The 19,802-nt window shown below is 51.7% G+C and overlaps 5 protein-coding genes across 5 annotated transcripts; 1 reads left to right on the top strand and 4 right to left on the bottom strand.

Annotated features, from left to right (window-relative positions):
• Positions 1-192: 192 nt before the first annotated feature.
• On the bottom strand, positions 193-777 carry VTN31DRAFT_1366 (uncharacterized protein; the record flags this gene model as incomplete). Its single annotated transcript, XM_069401415.1, has 1 exon — positions 193-777. The coding sequence occupies one exon, from the start codon at positions 775-777 to the stop codon at positions 193-195; it is 585 nt and encodes a 194-aa protein (XP_069264222.1).
• A 3,869-nt stretch (positions 778-4,646) lies between these two features.
• On the bottom strand, positions 4,647-4,933 carry VTN31DRAFT_1367 (uncharacterized protein; the record flags this gene model as incomplete). The annotated part of the gene is made up of 2 exons (XM_069401416.1): positions 4,647-4,756; positions 4,840-4,933. 2 exons carry the CDS (start codon positions 4,931-4,933, stop codon positions 4,647-4,649), a joined length of 204 nt encoding a protein of 67 aa, XP_069264223.1.
• Positions 4,934-5,816: 883 nt separating this feature from the next.
• On the bottom strand, positions 5,817-6,281 carry VTN31DRAFT_1368 (uncharacterized protein; the record flags this gene model as incomplete). Its single annotated transcript, XM_069401417.1, has 1 exon — positions 5,817-6,281. The coding sequence occupies one exon, from the start codon at positions 6,279-6,281 to the stop codon at positions 5,817-5,819; it is 465 nt and encodes a 154-aa protein (XP_069264224.1).
• A 3,861-nt stretch (positions 6,282-10,142) lies between these two features.
• Positions 10,143-10,571, top strand: VTN31DRAFT_1369 (uncharacterized protein; the record flags this gene model as incomplete). Its single annotated transcript, XM_069401418.1, has 2 exons — positions 10,143-10,154; positions 10,203-10,571. 2 exons carry the CDS (start codon positions 10,143-10,145, stop codon positions 10,569-10,571), a joined length of 381 nt encoding a protein of 126 aa, XP_069264225.1.
• A 1,827-nt stretch (positions 10,572-12,398) lies between these two features.
• On the bottom strand, positions 12,399-19,650 carry VTN31DRAFT_1370 (uncharacterized protein; the record flags this gene model as incomplete). The annotated part of the gene is made up of 5 exons (XM_069401420.1): positions 12,399-12,464; positions 12,524-13,429; positions 13,496-18,495; positions 18,555-18,879; positions 18,940-19,650. The coding sequence occupies 5 exons, from the start codon at positions 19,648-19,650 to the stop codon at positions 12,399-12,401; spliced, it is 7,008 nt and encodes a 2,335-aa protein (XP_069264226.1).
• Positions 19,651-19,802: the final 152 nt, after the last annotated feature.

Raw genomic sequence — 19,802 nt, forward strand, 5'->3', positions numbered from 1 at the left:
AGCCACAGTTCCCCACTCATTCGCAGATTCTTCACCACTCACACAAGTTCTCCCCAACCTTGTCCTTCCCAGTTTCTACCTCCAGCGAGACTAAATGCATCATTGATGCCCAGTGTAAGCAGGACTACTACTTTTACCATGAGCGTCGGCGTCTTCTACGTAAAATATGGTCTAGTAACTTGCCGTAACTACCTAAGCAATGGCGGTGTCGCTGGGAGAAGCCACAGGATGCTGGGCGTGGACTCGTCGACTTTTGCCCAGTTTCGCTACGAGTCGATACCGAAGACGCTCAAGGGAAGAGCCCCCTTCCGACAAGACTGAGTCCGAGACGGCAGGATGAAGGACCGGCGAGAAAACCGAGCGACGGGGCAAGCATGGATTTGTCATCTGGTCACAAACGAAAAATGTGTCCAGTGTCACTCCACGGCAGGATACGTGAACGACAAGTCGACAACACACGTGGAGCGTAGCCTGTCCGCCAAGGTTGAAAAACGTCGTACTTCGTATCACACAGATGCATGCAGACGATCGCCTCAGTGGCGGTCGTATATGCTGGGTGGCGGATGAGCTACTGGCTGGTGCGGATCGCCTAGAATAGGACGTAATCGTGCGTGTCATCGCCAGCTGGCCGAAGATGACCGGGAGAAACTTTGCACCAGGTTCTTCGAGTTTGACTTGGTGCAGGTAAGTTTCTCTCATTGCCACAGACGCCATGGGCATGGGAACAGATAATCCGGACATCAAGCGAGTTGTCAATTGGGATCGATCGACAAGCATGTGCCATATGAGTGGTATTATGCAGTGGGTTGAATGAGCTGTTTTGTGGAAAGTCTTACAGCCTCCTCTGTAACCTCCTGAACGACAGAACACAAGAACTGGACGATGGAAGAACTGGTCGGTGTCGTCGTCCTCCTCGATTTCAACCAGGTCCTCGCATTCACCCTGATCGAATCGGTAAATTTTCTTTTGGTAGGTTTATCACCGCGGCATCACGAAGTCCTCGGTGACACGATACGTTTCAGAGAGGCTGCATTCATCGACCATCATTGGATACACACGTTCGCATACAACGTGTATGTCCCAGCAAGGTGATTTCGGAACGTTGATTCTGTTCACATTCATGGTGAACGTTTCCCAAAGTTTCGTGCGAAGGTGGTGGAACAAAGGCGCGTTGACGGCACTGTACTCGAAAAGGTTCTCGAGAGTGAAGGTGGACCCACGTTTCGTTGAGGATGCGCTTCATTTATCCATTAAGACTCCTGGGTTAGTGGCGTCCGTTGCAACGAGACGATAGAGGTACAGCATCTCGTATGCATAGTATCGATGCCGACTGCCGTTGGAAGAGTGTCGGATCGTACATTTGATCCAACCCAAATCTCCATGCCGAGTAGCCAGATTCAACCGCTAGGTATTGGCGTGCCAGTTGGTTGAAGTGTAATTGTTCATGTCTTTTTTTTTTGCATGCGTTGTACCTCGTTCCATCTCCCCGCGTATTGTGTTCCGAACAACCGCGACCTACGTCATGCATCTGTCCAGGCTTTCCAAGCCCAGCAGATTCGTAACGTCGTCTCCCTGTTCTGGATGATCGTTGTTTCGAGGGTCGAGCCATGTATACGTCTTTCGGAGCTCGGCAAACAAAGCTTTGCAAGCATCTTGCCGTGGGATGGATTAAGGATCAATTCCTCCAGGACCATAAATCTGCCATGTCTGTCTGTACATGTTCCGACGCAGAACTTCGCGAACCATGCCAATGTTGACAGTGAGTCTTCGAATTTACCAGGTAGTGATGCTCATGAATCATCCTGACCCAGAGCATTTTGACGTGAAACAGAGCCGGGACAAGATGGGCCCACCAATCTCGGCCAATGCTTTGACCCAAAGCATCGTAGTTTCACTGATCTGATTCGGGCGATGGTTTTCTGGTTCCCCTAAAAAGGATGCAGCGGTTCATCCAGAATATGACTTTGTCCCATTGGTACCGGCGAGAGACCATGCCAGTAAGGATATTAATGTCTTCCCAGCATTCGTGCTGTCGCTGGCGTTGGAGTGGCTCGAGCACTTCGACAGACACACAAAGCAGAGGTGTGCTGGCAGAAAGCGATTGTTGCTTTTTGACAACCGCGAAACGCAACTTGACCATGGAGTTTGAATTTTGCCGATGAGAAAGGGGACCGATTTGTTTACCCTTCCCCCCCGTACCCCTCACATCCTGCAGCCCTCTCGACGTGGGCGTCGTCCAACCATACAAACACCACCATTCTCAGGCCGTCAATGCAGCTCCGGACGGCGCCATAAATTTCAATAAATCGGATATCCTTGTCTGCATCTCTGATGTGCGAAAGAAAACATTCAAGTACAATCACATCCGCATTCAAGAAAAGCGGCGTTTTCAAAGTTCCTAAGGAACTGGACCTCTGAGTCCCTTTGAGTTTGCGAACGGGATTTGCGCGTCTCATCATCAATCCCAACAGATTTAGCACTTGGGCGTTGAGGGCATCCATAAATCGCTGCATCGAACGGATTTTATACCGCGTCCTACACGTCGCCGAATTGTATACCCTCTGCGGAGGCATCCCTGGACGTTGGGGTTCCGGCTGCGGCAGCTTTGACAAACCGTATTGGCGTTCGGTGGGTAAGTGTAGGAAACTCCCCCTGGCAGCTCACTCGTGTTATGCCTTTCACGAGGGCCAGAAAAGTGAGGATATAGACTCTTCAAGTACGACAGCCAAGTGACACCCGTTACAGGCCTTATGCGGGATAGCGGCGGAAACAGGAAAACTAGGCCAAATCCTCGTCTGGACGTCTGCAAGGACCTTGCGCGTAAGAAGACGGCCGGGACGTTCGCCGCCTGCGCAAGGCACAGGCGAACAGGCAAATACAGCCCGACGGAGTCGTTGGTGTTGAAAAAGGCCGAAAGCGAAAATCCGAACGGGACGAGCAAGATAAAGCGAGGGCGGCTAGAAAGGCGAAGCGATCGAGATTGGCTAAGCATCCCTCTGAGGAGGACATGGATTCAAACGCTGCACAACATTGTTCATAACCAGAAGGTTTTCCGACTCGATCTCCATGGTGAAAAGTGGAAAAAGGAATACATTCAGCCATATAACGAAGGGAAAAACGTTTGAGACATGATCTGGCCAGCGTTTTGAGGCCAGAACAAATGGGAATTGGTCCGATTAGAGCGCGACTTCGAAGCGAAGAAAAAAGGGTTCGCTTCTCGCTCATATCTCGACCTGCTCCGTGAACATCTGCCCTGCATTTGGGAACCCGGCCTGGTAATCATGCAGGACAATGCCCCCATTCACTCAGCGAGGATTGTCAAAGAATTCCTTGAAAACAATGGTCATGGAATGGCCGCCCCATTCACCCGATCTGAACCCAATTGAACACCTTTGGTTTCCCTTCAAAGAAGGGGCCCATATCGTGAATCCTGAGGTTGATTTTGCGACTGGATCGAATGAACGGAAGGACATTCTCTGGGATGCGTTACAGAAGTCCTGGGCACAGATTAAGAGAGAACTGTTAAGGTCTTTGATGGAGGGTATGCCGTGCCGTGTAAAAGCGGTGATCAGGGCAAAAGGGTGGTTGCGCAGTGAGCGAAGCGAGCGAGCAAGCAATAGCGTCGGCCACTCAGGGCTGTGTGTTCTGATTGGCTGGGGTTTCTCCTTCTGATTGGCTGTGTCCTTTCTCTCTGATTGGCTACAAAGGATAAGTTATGCGACCTTCGCTCTCCTATTATTGGCTATTGCTCAGTTCTCAGTTCTCACAGCGTACGAGTAGCTCCCGTCCAGTTCGTAGTAGGTAAACAAACATCTGACCCTTCGTCTTTCCTTTTCGTGGCGGGTGTTCTGCACGAATCTCGACCTGTACGGAATACAGGTTCATTCCATTCGAAATGTCCAAGGACTGCTGCCGTTGCCGTCAGCTTCTGCCTGTCGATCGATTCAGTCCCCTCAATGGGCGACTGGGAATTGCTCTGCCGCCGCGTGCTATCCGTCGTTCCTCATGACATCCCGGCCTTCGATGACCTCTTCGCATTTACTTCACGAAGGAGCGCGTCGAGCAGCATACTGAAGATCGGCTGGGGGCCCTTGCACAACCTGTGCTGTCCATCTCGGCTGTGCATGAAGGGAACAGGGCTGGCCAGGCCTCCGAGGATGAGGTGCGCAGCCTACATGCCCACCTTTGCCTCTCAATCGACTGCCAAGGCATGCTGACAGAAAATATCTGGGTTGAGCACGGATTGGTCAACGGAGCCAGCCTTTGGTTCCGGTCTTCCCATCGAGAGGGAAGTTTGTCCATAACAATGCTGAATGATCTCGGTGCAAGTTCCCCGTCACGGTTGCATACGCGATCACGGTGCGCAGGTCACAGGGAACCACTGTGCCGAAGGCAGTTATGAACATAACAGAGAGTTCTCGACCGGGATACAGTACATCGCCATCTCCCGCGTGAAATATGTTCGAAGAGCCGTTTGATTATGAGCAAGTACATTCGTAGAGGTCCTCAAGTACATTGAAGAAGAATGGCTGAGCGAAAAGTCACACTTCATACGGGCGTTCACAGGACCGACCCTTCATTTAATTCAAACTACCACATCCAGGGCGGAATCAGCACACAACGCGATCAAGACTGATCTTCGAGTATCAACCGGGGACTCTTTCAGCGTTGTGAAAACGATTGAACGGACGGTTTGCCGCCTGCATGCACAAAACAATCGGACATCGCAGTGGCCCAAACAAACGAAGCTGTTCGCCTGAAGATCTCTCTTCCGGGATGTATGGTGCCTGTCTCAGTGTTTGCCCGACAGCGAGTAAAGACACTGAAGGATCAACTTGCCAGCAATCCGAATAGACCGTCCACTAGATGGACTCGTCAAGTTCTTGGGGTTCCATGCGCGCATGAAATCAAGCAGATCCTGGCAAGCAACCATCCGTATAGTAATCGCGGGTAGCTGATTTCCACCCTATTTGGCACCTTCAGCGACCAGATCAATTGCCTCCGTCAGACCCGCGTCTTTTTGTGAACGAGCCAGTGCGTATTCGGACTCGTGGCCGCCCAGCAGGCGCCATCAATCGGCCTCCTCAGCCAGGTGCGCCGAATTCTACCACCCGAAATCCATCTTCGAGATGGAGAATAAGTCGAGGCCAACATTATTGCCAGCGCCGGTGGAGGGTGCCAACCGCCACCGACGCCGCAGAGTACGACAGACAGGGGGAGGAAGAAGGCAAGGACGAAGAAGCGGGCAGGCGATGTCAATCTGGTGAAGTCGCGGGGATTCCGAGCAGCATGACAAGTGTAATCACGTTCGATCCCAGTCTGAGGCGGTGAGGCCTCATGCCCAGCGCTTAACTACATTACTAAGGTAACTCCCTAGGTAGGTACCCCTGCAACCCTACTAGTTTAAGGAACGACAGGCAACACAAGACAAAAGATAGAACCTAAAGAATGTGCGCGATTCATCACAGAATCAACAAGCTCATTCAACCATTTTACACATGAAGGTAGACGAGCCAGGGCCAAGTGTTCCGATTCATCTCCGATGATGAGAGGTAGCCTACCCGAGAGAGGGCTGGCACTCGCCATATGCACTCCGGCCGACTGTCCTGATGACAGGATCTCTTCCCACATTGGATTCGCGGTAAATGTCATGAACGGGGCGGGAATGCCGAGTTGGCAGCAAATTGACATGGAGTCGTGATAGTTACTAATGTTAGTTGCTTAATATTCCCACAGACCCCGTAAATCGAAGCGGCATAATCAACCGACCCGCACGGTCAAGGGCAGTGCCGGAAGCGATGACCTCGCGCGTGGATTCATACAGGTCGGCACGAATCTTGTTCTGGTTGTGGTAGAAAAACTGCAACCGCCGCATCTGACAGGACATTTACGGACTTTACACATCCACAACGAATTGTTGGAAGAGCATGCACCCCCGATGCAGGACATTGAACGAACCATGACGGGGTTAAGTTATAGAGGTGCCACCGATAAAAGGCATGGACGGTGACACGATCGTAGACGCGCTCCGTATCTGCAAGGCAGAGGTCAGCAAACAGAAAGGGGCAGGAAACGGAAGGCAAAGAGCTCACTAAGTGAAGTACGACAACGCAGGAGAAATTGTTTCGATTGTGGCCCCTGCCACCGGTCATGGACTCCGTAGAATAGGACATAAACGGCATGTAATACTTACAACGGATGCTCGAAGTGAACAAACGTGTACCAACGACCGCTACTGTCCTGAGTAAGCTCCTCAAGGTCGGCGACAACATCGGCGTCATGCACTTCAACAAAATCAGGCATTTTGCTGCCGTGGCTATGATGACTCGCCTTTGTTTAAGCTAACTCGTGTCATTTTGCCAAAAGATTGGTTCCCCCGACAAACATCTACGGCACTGGATTCATGAGAGTTATGGGACCAGTCGAAGTTCATTATGAAAGTAATCGAATCGTATTCGATACATCCTTTATGCCATCTCCCTCCTGGCCTGTGCACTCCGGATTTCAACTGGGTAAGTTCTCAGGACGCTAAGCCGTGGACGACATGGTTGCGTGTGTCATTTGTGGTTACTACTCGTTCATTTCTATTAAATAGGAGGAGTAGTAGTATCGCTTTAGAGGTACGAAGGTCACTTACAAATTGAATATCATGCGAGTGTCGCGCCTGCGGCCGTCGGCGCGGCTTTGTTGGCAAGAACTAGTAGGCCTACTACTTGCTCCTTTGTCCTGTGCTTGCACCGCGTCAGAGCGGCCGAGTTCCATTGCCATTCGCTTCAGCCCTCGCCTCTGCGCAGGCGCCGATTTTCTTTCAGTACGAAGATGCTGCTTTTATGACTAGTAGATTCTACGAGACAAACGGGAGAACTTGACAAGGTTACGGTTTTTTTTTTTTTTTTTTTTTTTTTTTTTTTTTTTTTTTTTTTTTTTTTTTTTTTTTTTTTTTTTTTTTTTTTTTTTTTTTTTTTTTTTTTTTTTTTTTTTTTTTTTTTTTTTTTTTTTTTTTTTTTTTTTTTTTTTTTTTTTTTTTTTTTTTTTTTTTTTTTTTTTTTTTTTTTTTTTTTTTTTTTTTTTTTTTTTTTTTTTTTTTTTTTTTTTTTTTTTTTTTTTTTTTTTTTTTTTTTTTTTTTTTTTTTTTTTTTTTTTTTTTTTTTTTTTTTTTTTTTTTTTTTTTTTTTTTTTTTTTTTTTTTTTTTTTTTTTTTTTTTTTTTTTTTTTTTTTTTTTTTTTTTTTTTTTTTTTTTTTTTTTTTTTTTTTTTTTTTTTTTTTTTTTTTTTTTTTTTTTTTTTTTTTTTTTTTGGGCTGGAGACGCCTGACCCAGAACATCACTACCGGCGTCCGACTCCCCGTCACAGAAGTCACCACGGCAAGACATTGCAGTTGCAGCTGATTCGGAGGCAGCCAGCCTCTCGACGTCGTCGCCTCCATCCCGACAGACGTCGGTTCGACGCACTCCGGCGGGCTCGGCTACAGGGGGATCGCATGCCCCTCCACCGCCTCCTCCTCCGCGACGCAACAGAGCGTCGAGTAAAGGCAGTGCCGGACATGGACATTCGGCCCGCACCGCTACCCCGACAGGCCAACTGGGGTTTTTTTTTTTTTTTTTTTTGGGCTGGAGACGCCGGAGGGAACTGCAAACTTCAATCTCTACGTAGATCATGTTCACGAAGCCGGCATCCTCGAACCACTCTCCAGCTGTTCCTCGGAATGGACCTCCTAGCCGGCCTCCTGTTTGATCTAGGTGCCGATGAGACTGCCGTCTTTCCATGCGAGATTGGGTAGGGACCCCTGTCCTAGAATTCAATACAGCCGCCGGACTTGACATATCTGTTTTCCTTTAGCTACTTACTAGAGAGTCCAAAAAATGGAGTGATCACGATGTCGGCTGGACCGGGCTAAATCACAACCGATACATGTATCTGATGCAAACAAGATCACGTCTCAGCATCTCGTTCATCAGTGATCTTTCCTGGTGTACCGAATCCACTCGCTGCTTCCCCTTGTCCTGCTTTTTCTTTTCCTCCTCGCCTTTTTCCGCATATAAACTCCCGATTTTTCTCTCCCAGCAGCCTCCTTGAGGTTTGCCTCGACATCCAGATCGTCCCCTTCGATCATGCGTGGCATGATTTGTTCAGATGGCGATAGACTCTGCAATTTCGTTTCCTACTCCTCTTGCTCACGTTGCTCCTCATTCTTGAGTCGTGCCTCCAACAAAGGAATGGAGCTCCAGCGAGCATTATGAAACCCTTCGTTCAGACTCCGAAGGTATTCGGCCTCCTTCGCCTTGCCCTCAGTCTCCATGGCCCTCATCTGAGCCTCTACCGCTCAATTTCCCTGCGCCGCTCCTTGCGTTCCTCTTCTTCCTCCTCGCGCTTCACCATGACCGACAACAGTCGCCTCCTAGACCTTGGTGTTGACGTCGAACTTCCCTGGTCTTCTGACGCTAGGGTAGCGGGCTCCTTCACCCGACTACCCCAAGATTCATCCGCCATCTCTCTCGCCTCTTCTTGTCCGTCACCCCTCCTGACAAGACAATGGTGAGTTTCCCAGGAACTAGATGAGCTTGCGGTGTTTCCTTTGCGGAACTAAGAGTTCAGAATGTCTTCCAATCTCTCGTCCCAATTGACATCAGACAGGGAGATTTCTCCGTAGAGTTTTTGAGACTCTCATGGCGACGAATTTGCGGATTGGACTGATTCTAGCCTCCACATCAGCCCAGTCATCCAAGTGCTGGGTGATCAGCTCCACAAAGGAGTCCCGTGAGTATACACGACTCGACTCCGGGAGCTGGATGTGTTTCGCCCCTTATGGATCTGTCAACTCGAGTACCTCTATGACAGAAGTTCAAATACTCACAAAGAACTTTCCAGTCGAGAGTCGACTCTACCATCTCACTGACGACGGAAACCGCTACATGAACGACCACTGTTATCGGGAGAGATCGACTGATAATTCCCCCGATACTGCTTCCCTGTTCTCCTCTTCGCGAACTGGGAGCTGGCAAGCCAGCGTGCGGGATGCCCTCTCGCTGCCACCGGCTTCTTTCAATTGACATTTTGCGCGCTTCGTTAGCCTCGCTGGTGTCGAGGCGGTCAGTTCCATCACGCGCCGTCACGCGTGCACGCGGAACCTCGTGGGTGTGGACTTAAATCAAGTCGTCATTTCTTCCAGCGAACCGTGGATTCTCGGCTCCGCAATTCGGGCAGGAAACCTCTTTGCCGCCTGACGCTCGTGGGAGTATTTGGGCACGTTGGTGCAGAAAAGACTCCAGGTCGGCGGCATGGTGCCGGGCGACTGTCTGATGAGTATTAGTTAGGAATAGATTGTGGCGAAATACTGACGACGTACGATTGCTGCGACTGCAGACAGGCATAACTTGCGATCGCGACAGAGACGGTTGAGCTACTTTGCACTTCTACGAGGGCGATGACATACTAGTAACTTAGGTAGGAACTATATACCCTTCTGAGAGGCGAATGGTCGGTGCGGTTTTGGCGGAGTTGACTGCATTTCAGGAGTCGACAACGGAGCTAGACCGACTTGAACGTTTTCTCTTCGGCCCTGCTCCTTTATTCTTTCGCTCCGATTGTAGCTGTGACCATGCTTGTAGTCGAAGATATCGGTGGAATGCACTGATGATTTTGGATATGACACTGGTCATCTTGAACTATGCTTCTGGACTTTCGAAGAGGGGCCTGTGTGCTTTGTGGTTATTTGTTCCGATCAGCGTCGCCGAACCCGTCGTCAGGTACAGAGGAAGGTTTCAGGGCAACTTGGTCTGTGTGTGGCGGATCCATTGTACATAGTACTGAATCTTTGAGTTCCGACTCCCCAACTGGCAACTCTGTTCGTTTGCTGGTCAAAACCATAGCCTAATGTGCTCATTGATAGTAGGCCACCTATAATAGGTCAACCAAAGTCCCAAGGCCTATCTCGATTGCAGATCCACTAGGTGAGCGATTCCATGATTGCAAGAAAAGTCCCACCATTCTGTGCACGTTGTTTTCGATTCCGTTTGCTGAAGCCTGAACTGCTCAACGGTGCTACTAACGACTCAAGTAAGGTAGTGAACTCTCAAGTTAGTACACTCTAGGTAGTAGGTAGTGAGCTGATCTGGTTCTGCTTCAGACTAGCCCTTGGGTAGATGGCAAATTCAGTCTCTTGTATTTTGTACTCCGTACAGTAAAATTGTTTCCTCTTGCAGGCTTCTCTTTTGCTAGCAGGCCAGGTCGATTCGCGTTTGCATCCTCCCGACCACCGCCAACTAGGGGTAGCTTGTGACTTCTGTGGCCAGTTGGGTTCCGTGGTCCTCAGCGGAGATGCTGAGGTTTCCAAGAATGGAGTACATTCACGGAGACTTCTACAGAAGATAGTACAAGCCGTCGGTCTGTTCGACGGGCTGGTGGGTGACGACGGAACGGCTCAAAGCCTTCGGTCGTCGGCGGAGCAGAGAGAGCAACAACAAACTTCGATGGAACCTATGACCTGTCACCTCGTCCGCGTTGGATATGTATCAGCGATTCAGTTGAGTAACGGCGACAGAAGGACCCGATTGCGGTGCTGGTGTGCTTGAAGCCTGATAACGAGTCAGGAAGTACTTTTCTTACGGCAGGCGATTCAAAGTTCAGGAGCTAGGTTTGAGGCCCTTTTTAAAGTGAAACTCGAAAGCATCACAGTACGGTATAAGACCCTTCCAACTTTCAGATAGTCCAGTGATCAAACATTGTTACTGGCATCTAGTATCGTGATCATCTTCGGCATGCTAAGTAAACTCTTACGGGGATATGTTGCTTCCTCATCCTCAAGGATCTATGGCTGGCTCGCGCTTGAAGGACCTTACTCCCTACGAGTATAAAGAGGAGATTCTCGAGCCCGTGAATCAGGGCTTAGTAGCTACGATTCAATTGCTAAACACCTGGCCGATGTTCATGGCGTTCTTGTTGGAAAGCGAACAGTGGAACGCAAGTGTAGTGACTGGGAAGTGCGAAGATGTTGCAACCCCTTCATTGATTCTCGGCAGCTTGAAGAGGAGATTCAACCGCGAATTGAATCCTTGCTAATTCTCTGAGTGCTGTTCTAACGACAAACTACTAGTAATGTTGCGTGCACTTTAAAGACGGGATGGGTTTTCCATTGGCACCCGTAGTACTCTCCGTCGGATTGGCGTCGGTATGGGACTGAGTTTCCGCCGTTTAATCCATCGTGAGGAGGAGGACGCCAATCTTCGTGTTACCTTTTGTTCAACAGGAACTGGATAAGGGAGAAATTGAAGGATTTGGTCGAGAACTGCTGTACTTACGCTTACTTTCGGAATCAAAGGCATTGTGGTCTCTCGGTATGTTTTCTACCGAAGCAAGATGTAGCATACTAATAATACTGCTACTATGATGAAGATAGGGTAGTCTACTTACATACGTCAAGACAGTGACCGCCTTTCTGTTGCAGTTCGGGGCGCTGGATCCAGAGGGCGTTTATTAACTCGTCGACGCCATTATCTTCCAGGGCTTACGTTGTTCCTGGACCAAATCCTGTTTGGGCCATTGATGCGTATTGCAAGCTGGAACACTGGGGTTTCGGCGTCTATGCAGCAATAGATGCCTACCTACTCGCGGTGCATCATCTGGGTAAGTACTTTAGTATAGTATGCTGGGATTAGGTAGGTAGTAGTCGCACAGCGATTAGTGTCTTGCGACAATACTACCTTGAGACGGTTGCGGACACTGGTATGTACTGTGCCCGAGATTCTACGCTCTGATCGTGGAACCGAAACGACTTTGGTCGCGACTGGCAAGTTCAAAGTCCTCCTTGTCCTAATACATAGTAGTCTGCCGTAGTACTATCCTTTACCTCAACCTCGGGATGTTCAGAATGAGTTAGTCACGAGACACATTTCACGCAGGCAGTGCTCTTCGGCAGAAAAAGGTCGAGTCTGGGGGTAGAATATACGTGCAGAAGTCAGTAATTTCTGAGAATTTCATCTACGCCTTTGGGAAAAGCCCTGTTCGTTCGTTCCAGAGCATGCGCACTCCACCGCGTCACCAGGCTTTATGCTAGTTATATCAACCGGACTAAAGTCTGAAGTAGGCATTGGAAAATCAAATCATCTCATCAACATTACCTATACAGGAACAAGCCAACGACTCCCCATTCTGCTACCACTATCCGCACAGCCGTGGACCACTCATCCCAAAAAGATCCATGTCATGTTATATTGAAGAAATCGAAAACCACATGCATTCAACATTCATGCCGCGCCCACGTCAAAAAAGAAAATGGTAAAAATGCAAGGTACATGTATGCCCGTCCCATAAAAAAAGAAAACGCCAGATATCAATCAACTTGGAATGTATTCGTCAGGCCACAGCTTGGCCTCCACAGGGGCCGAAAAAAGGAAGAAAGTCTAGGACATGGTTCTAGGGCTTTGTTGTTGAATGTGTTGGAGGAGGGCATCAAAAAGGCGTCCAATCTGCAGGCATGAGTTAGCGTAATTCCAAGGTGGCAAAAATAATGAAAACTTCGACGTACCTCCGGTGCAGCCTGGATGAAAGGCAAGCGGAAGAAGGCGTAGCTTCGGTTCTGGAGCAACTCCTGGAGGGTGATGATCAGGCCCCATGGATGCGGGCGGTGGACAATGAGTCGCTCCAGGAGAACGCGAATGATCTGCTGGCGCATGTCCGAGTCCTGCTGCTCCGAGTAGTCGACGCCGAAGAGCCGCAGGATGGCGAAGCTGAAGTAATAGGTGTGCGTGTTGGGATACCGCAACTGATTCGCCATCGCACTCAGGAAATAGTAACGGCCCTCCGGTCGAAGCGCCTTGGCCAGTCGTTCGAGCAGCGTGGAGTGGGGCGACGATTCCTCAAACACAGCACGAAGGTTGCCCTTGGCACTAGCCGTTGAGACTGCTTCCTGACCAATGTACAGGACCAAGGCGTTGACCAGGACAACATCGACGTTGATCGGCGTCATGAAGAGCCCCGTCTCCTTCGTGGCCGGATTGTAGATGGCGTCACAAATCGACTGGATGGTGCTGTCACTGGCGTTGCCGCTCTGCAACGCCGAGTCCACTGCAGACTTGATGTTCGCGCGCTGCAGCGGTGCCACGATGTCACCAGCGATCTTGGGAGTGTCGCGCATCTCATCGAGGCGCTCAGGCTTGAGCCCTTCGCGGAACGGATCAGGGAGTTTGTGGAACGACGACGGATAGGCGCTGAGCACCAAATTGCGCAGCTGCGCGCAATGTGCCGGAATCACGTTGCAGAACTGGAAATGATTCTCTGCAACGAACTCCGGGAAATCATGATGCAAGATCAAAAGTATCCGCAAGACTCCCTTGTAGAGATCCTTGGCTACATAGGATACATTTGCGGGCTTCAGCTGCTCTCCCATATAAGACAACAGCGCCTGCATGATCTCGCAGTATGGGCCCCAGCCCTGCATGGTCGTCAGTAGGGTGACCTCGGGGAATGAAAGAAGAAAAAAAATTGAAGAAGCACTTACCGCGCAATCAGGCAGGTTGAGCATGCCAGACATGAACACCCGATGCGAGACAAGAGACAGCCATCCATACACGAAACCGGATACGAACTTCGGTTGCAGCGACAAAAACTTGTTTGCAAAGGCGAACATCATCTCGTTGTGCTGGTCGGACTGCGCCAGTCCACACATGTTGTATTCGCAGAGGATACTCGAGAACAGTCGGAAGAAGACTCGCTGGTTGAAGGCCTCGCCTCGCATGACTTGATGGTGGTTGAGAACCAGCACCAGCAACGACAGGATTGAATCGAGATACGAGGCTTTGTTGGCGCGAACTGCTCCGGTGGTTTCCCCTTGGAACTTGACCAGGAGGATGACCAGCTTGGCGAGAGCATCAATGTACAGGAACGCCTCGTCCAGACTGCCATTCGGGTTCTGAGACTCGTGCTCGAACATGGCAACGGAGATATCGATGCCCAGTCGGAAGAACAACGCCGAATCTTCCTGATTGTTCATCACCTGCCGGTTGTGCATATCTTTCAGGAACGAAATGTAGGTGCGATCTGTGGCGCCGGGGAACTTGTAGATGCCGATCCACTCGCTGAAGATGTACTCCATCTGGTCCCGCTTCGCTTGCGCCTTGTCGCTTAGATATGGGTTGACAACCTCCGGAACGCCCGACTCGCGCAGCTTCCGGATGATGTCGTGGGCGATCGGCAAGTTCTGCTCCGCTACAAGCCACTGGTTCATCGCCTCCAAGCTCCCGGAGAAATCGGACCGCAACGCCGACGGTTCATCGTTGAAGAGAACATGATCCATAAGGTTCGATAGCAGCTCCAACGCGTTGGTATTCCGTTGACAGATGTACTTGCTGAGCACCATGTCGACCCGGCGCAGATCAAGGAGGCCTGCATCGATCAAAGCCACCGTGACCGGGACATTGGACACATGCTCCTCGTTCAAGTCAGAGAGGAGGGCCCAAGTGCACCGGGCAACAAGCGGAGACATGTCGCAGATTCTCGCCAGCATGTGAACCAGTACCTCGATCTCGAGTTGCCGCTCCGTTTGCGAGTAAAGCGCAGTGCAGATCTTGACGCAAATCCACCGGGCCATCTCCTCGCCATTGGGAGATGCTAGGATCGTCCGGAGAACTTGATTGTACTCTTGGAGAACGGGGCTGTCCCGACCGAGGTCTTTGATGTGCTCCTCCGAGGCCGAGCGGGCAGCTTGTTGCAGCCCAGCGATGAGACTCTCGACCTTTTCCTGCGGAGTCTGAGCTTCCAGGAAGCCGTTCATCTGAGGCTGCCCGCCAACCGCGCCGGCCTGTGGCAGGCGACCCTCTTGCTGCTGCGTGGTCGGATGAGGAACAGCAGGCTGATCAGCAGGCGTCGACAGGTTCGGGATAGCCGGAAACGATTCTTGCAGCATATCGGGAATCTGTCGACCAGAGTCGGTGGACGCGGTCTGCACATGCGTCGAGGCAGAGGGTCGCGTCGTCATCTGTCGCCCGAACTCCTCATAGATCGCCAACTGCTCTTTGTTCAATCCACCTGGAGTGTGCCGGTATGGTTCAGGAATGAAAAGGCCCCAGCGACTCATGGACGGATCGACGTAGGGTTCATTGGGCCGTGTGGCTCTGTGCCGGCGGCGAGCTTCCAGCTGAGGCTCAAGGACCTTTTCAATCTCCGGGAGGGACCGCTCTTCGGCAGCCTTCTCCACGATCCCGCAGGCAGCGTCCAGATTGTCGTTGACGCACATGAGGATTAACCCTTCCGGCATCGACTGATCGGTATATTCTTGCTGGATCATGCGGATGTAGTTGGTCATGCTCATCTTTAAGGGCTCCTTGCATGTGACGAGGGCCAGACTGCCGGCGAGCTGTCGAACCATGTTTCGTGCGGCATGCCGCACCTTTTCTTCGTCAGGCTCCATGGCAAAATCCTTGGTGATGAGTTGGACAGTGGAGATCGAGGCAATTGTAATGGAGCGCTCAACTACTGGCGTGATGATCTCCGCGATGGCCCGCTCAACAGCGGTATGGACAATTTGCCGGAGAACGTTCGGGTCAATCATGCTGCTGGCAGAAGACGGCAGCACGAGGATCTTGTCCAGGCTGGGCAGAGTCGACATGATGGCAGCCGGAGAAAGCCGCTCCGTACGCATGCCCTGGTTCATACCGGCCAGAGACATGTCCTCCATTGTCTCCAAACCTTCCGCCATGCCGTGGGCCATCCCATCGCCGAGTGCCTGTTGCGAGCGATCCCGAATGATGGTGGATGGCTCGATGGCCTGGTGGTCCAGCTCGAGTTCCTTGCAGAGCACCTCAATTTCGAATTTGAGATTCAACTTCAGCTCGGCAAAATGGTAAAGCTCCACCAGCACGCTGAGAATGTCCATAAGCCACGGGTTCGGCGGTTTGAAGACCGTCGACTTGGCCGCTTGGATGAGCACTTTGCAAGTAAACGGAATCACCACCATCAGGCGTTGGGTTTCGTAGCCCTCTATCAGCAACTCCTTGAAGTAGATGTTCTTATGCTTGATAGGCTTGTCCTTGGCAATGGTAAGCAATCCCAGCCAAGCACCGAGATTCTTCAAGTGACTTCGCTCGGTCGGCGACGTCATCGTCGACTCCGCGTTGAGCAGTCGTATGGCGCTGACGTAGGTCTCTCGCACCACCTCGGCCCACAGCATCTTGTCACCGATGAGTTCCAACAGATCCAAGTACAATTGGTGGAAGTTTGGCTGCAGTTTGGCGCGCTGGTCGACGAGGTAGGCGGCGAACCACTGGTGGTGCTCATCCCTCAGCACTTCGGTCAAGTCGCGCACTTTCTCATTGATGTTCTGCTCCGAGACATTGTTGAGAACGAAGAGTATCCTGTCCTGGACATGCTCGTCGGCGTCACGATACAGATCTGGACGCAAGGGAGGGTCCGCGTGCAACGACCGGAACGGACGCGGCCCCGTCGCATCGTCACTGCCGTTGGCCAAAGACTGTCCGCCGGCGCCGCCGTTCAGTTTTCCGCTGTCCGTGTCGCCGGTGGCCTGATGCCCATGCTCTCTCAGAACCTCTTGCGCCTTCTGAGCGATGGTGGTGCCCTGGAGAGTAGGGATCTGCAGCAGCAGATGACAGAAACCGACCCACTCGGGAAGCCTGCCCAAGAGCTGCTCGATGGCTTCGACGCCAAACTTGTACATGGCATCATGAGGCTCGTGATCGCGGACTGCTTCCAAAATCATCCCCAAACCGACCTTCAGGGGGATGCCGTCGATGAGCCTAAAATTGATGATCCCACCGAACATCACAGCAGTCTTGGTCAAAGCCTCCAGAGGATACTCGTGGTAACAGTGGTACTCATCAATTAGACCGTGAACCATGCAAGTGAACAGGTCCTGCTCGGCGGGGTCCTGAGAAGTCTTGTATCGTCGCATCAACTCCAGAATCTCCCGCAGGGATAGCTCCTCGTGGTACATCTTGCCGAAGAGCTCTTGCATCTTCTTGTCAATAGCCTCCGGAATGGCGTTACCATTTTCCCCATTCGCATCAATGATCTCATCAAAGCCTTCGCCATAGTTGATCAGTCGCGGATAGGATTGCACGCAGATCCGTTGGACAGGGGTCAGGATCTCCCGATCGCTGACAAATTCCTCCAAAAGAGTCAGCAACGTGTAAACAGTCTTCACCGCCAGGCTGATCATTTGCGGCGCTGGCTGCTCCTTCCGCTGCACATTCATCTCATCCTCGGCTTTGATGCGCAAGTACTTCGAGAGCAGACTACCCATGTCCATAGGGCCCTTTTGGGCGGCATTCCTAACCCATTGCTCCAGATCGAAGTCACTCTTTCGATGGGCCAATGATGCGAGATCCAGAGCCAGTCCGTTTGTGAAACTAAGAAGGTAATCCAACCAGCCATTTTCGACGGCGATTTCATAGATAGCAGCGGTGGAAGTCGGGTCCTGGGTGAACATGGTAAATAGCTGCTCCGCCAGCCACTGACGATCCTGCTTCCAGATCCCATGCATCGCAAGCTGGTAGCCCTCCTCACGTTTCACGATAAACGTGAAGAGCTTGTGGAGGACGAAACTCTGTTGCATTGCAGTCCATGGCTGCGGCAGGGAGACGGTAGAGACGAGGAACACGGGAAGGTCCTGTTGCAGTGCCGTCATGATCGACATGAACCGATCCCGATAGGTCCATGAGGCCTCGGAGAAGAGAGCAAGATCGAAGACGGCCTTTGCAGCGTCGAGGGAACGGAGGGGGGATTTCTTTGCCTGTTCTGCCTGCGCTCGCACAGGCTCCGGACCATCGTCGAACAGATCCGCCGGAAACGCCTCCCGAAAATTTGGCAGTTGCGACGGATCAACCCTGGACGCGATAAACGCAGCCAGGAAGGACATCTGCGCATCCCGGTGCTCCCAGTCTCCGGTCCACAGTCTCTGAATGTCTAGGTTTGGGTCTTCTAGACTCAAGAGAGCTGTGTACAACCGAGAGAATTGATCACCAGTGACGTCCACTCCTTCGCGGTCAAACGCACGGAAAAGAACAGGCCAGTTGATAGACTTGTCCGTGTGGGCCTGTACGCTCTTCAAAAACACGTCGATCGCAAACGGTGGGGATTGCGGAGACAGCATCATGAAGAGGACTGCATTACCCACGTGCTCATCGCTCCGAGCCTCCGGACCAGCCAAGGTCAAGACCTCGTTCACAGCCTCCTGCGAGGCGGTTGCCCTCGATCCTCTCAACGACAGTTGCCTGACGAGGACCAGATTGCTGAGTTGGAACATTTGCAGTGCCCACGTCACTTCGCGACGGATGCCGGCATCGTCTGCCCCGAGATTTCGATAGCGCAGCTCGATGGCATCGAGAAGACTATTCTTCATGTGATCGTTGAAATTACGCGGAGGCATCATGATGAACCGCTCGAAGGTGAGGCGCAAGAAAGCGGGTGGGAAATCCCTGTTCGACTCGGTGGGGTTGGCCAGACAGTGAAGGAAGGAGGAAACACTGTTGGTCAAGATAGCGTCCGCTTCAACAGGAGTCAGTGTCTCCGCGGATGAATATGGAGAGATGTTAGCTGCGACTCACCTTTTGCCCTTAGATCCGACTTGTTCGTGGTCTTGAAAGCCAGCGCCAAGGAGACCTTAACGATGGGATCCAATTTGAAATGGTCCAGGAATGTCGACAGATCGAAATCCCGGAAGAGATCCCCCTCAGAGGTGCTGACGGTTTCGGCAATCTTTTGGGCCTGTTCCAAGTCCTGCGACACCTTTTGCATCTCCTGCACGAGGAGCGGGTAGTTTCCCGAGCTTTCCCCCGACCTGCTCATGTTTGGAAAAATTTGGGATGCATTTCCCGTGAGCAGACGGCGAAAATACTTTGAAAACACCTCCATGCCGTTGGACTCGACAAGCTGGGAATCCCGGGTTGTCAGCACATCGCACCGCACGGTTGCAGAGCCAAGGGAATGTACCTTACGGATCTGTGCTACTTTCGTTTCCCACTTCTCCGTTCCTTCTTTCTCTGTGAGGGAATCGAGCAACAGAAAGACTTGAGCAATGGATATCTTGGCCAGGGATAGCTGGCCCGAGCTGCTACCCGGTTTATCGGAAGCAAGTCCGGTTGGGGAGTTGACCGTCGTGCCCGACGTAAGCGGCGAGAAGCTGCTTCCTCTAGAGGACACCAACCCACCACCGCCTCCCCCACTGCCACCTCCTCCTGCAGGGGCACCCACGGTAGAAGCCAGAGGAGGAGCCGAGCCTACTGGACCCGACTTTGGCGACGACACAGACTGACCGGGCTGCAGATGAGAGTGCGAGTTCAACTGCTGCGGCCCGGGACCGGAGAACAAGGACGGAGTGGATGCGGGCGATGGAGGTTTACGGCCACCTGGTTGGCGGTTCGATGAGGACAGGACGGCGGAAAATGAAGTGGTGAGTGGGGATGACGCTGAGCCCGGACCGGGGCTACTGGACTGAGGCGGCCTTCGTGAAGACACCGCGGCAGATGGCGAGGGCGGAGCAGTGGTTGTCGCGAGCGGAGGCAGCCCGCGACGAAGAGTCGATTGCGAACTTGGAGTACCCCAAGCAGACTGCTGGGGCCTGGACGATCTTGCGGAAGACGACTTCTCAGAGCCAGGAGCAATCGATGATTGAGCGGAAGAGGGAGAGGAAGGGAATGTCATCTAGGAGACGCGGTCATTTGAATCCCCGGCCGCTGAACCTGGACAAAAAGTTTTGACTGCAAGAAGGGGGGGATCCAGCGAGAGAGCTGGAATCGGAGGAAAAGCCAATCGGCAAGCTATTGAAAAGACTGTTCTAAGAATCGAAGAGAGAA

The sequence above is a fragment of the Thermomyces dupontii genome (genome assembly GCF_041956625.1).
Source record: "Thermomyces dupontii strain NRRL 2155 unplaced genomic scaffold VTN31scaffold_1, whole genome shotgun sequence".
In the NCBI taxonomy this organism is placed as follows: Eukaryota; Fungi; Ascomycota; class Eurotiomycetes; order Eurotiales; family Trichocomaceae; genus Thermomyces; species Thermomyces dupontii.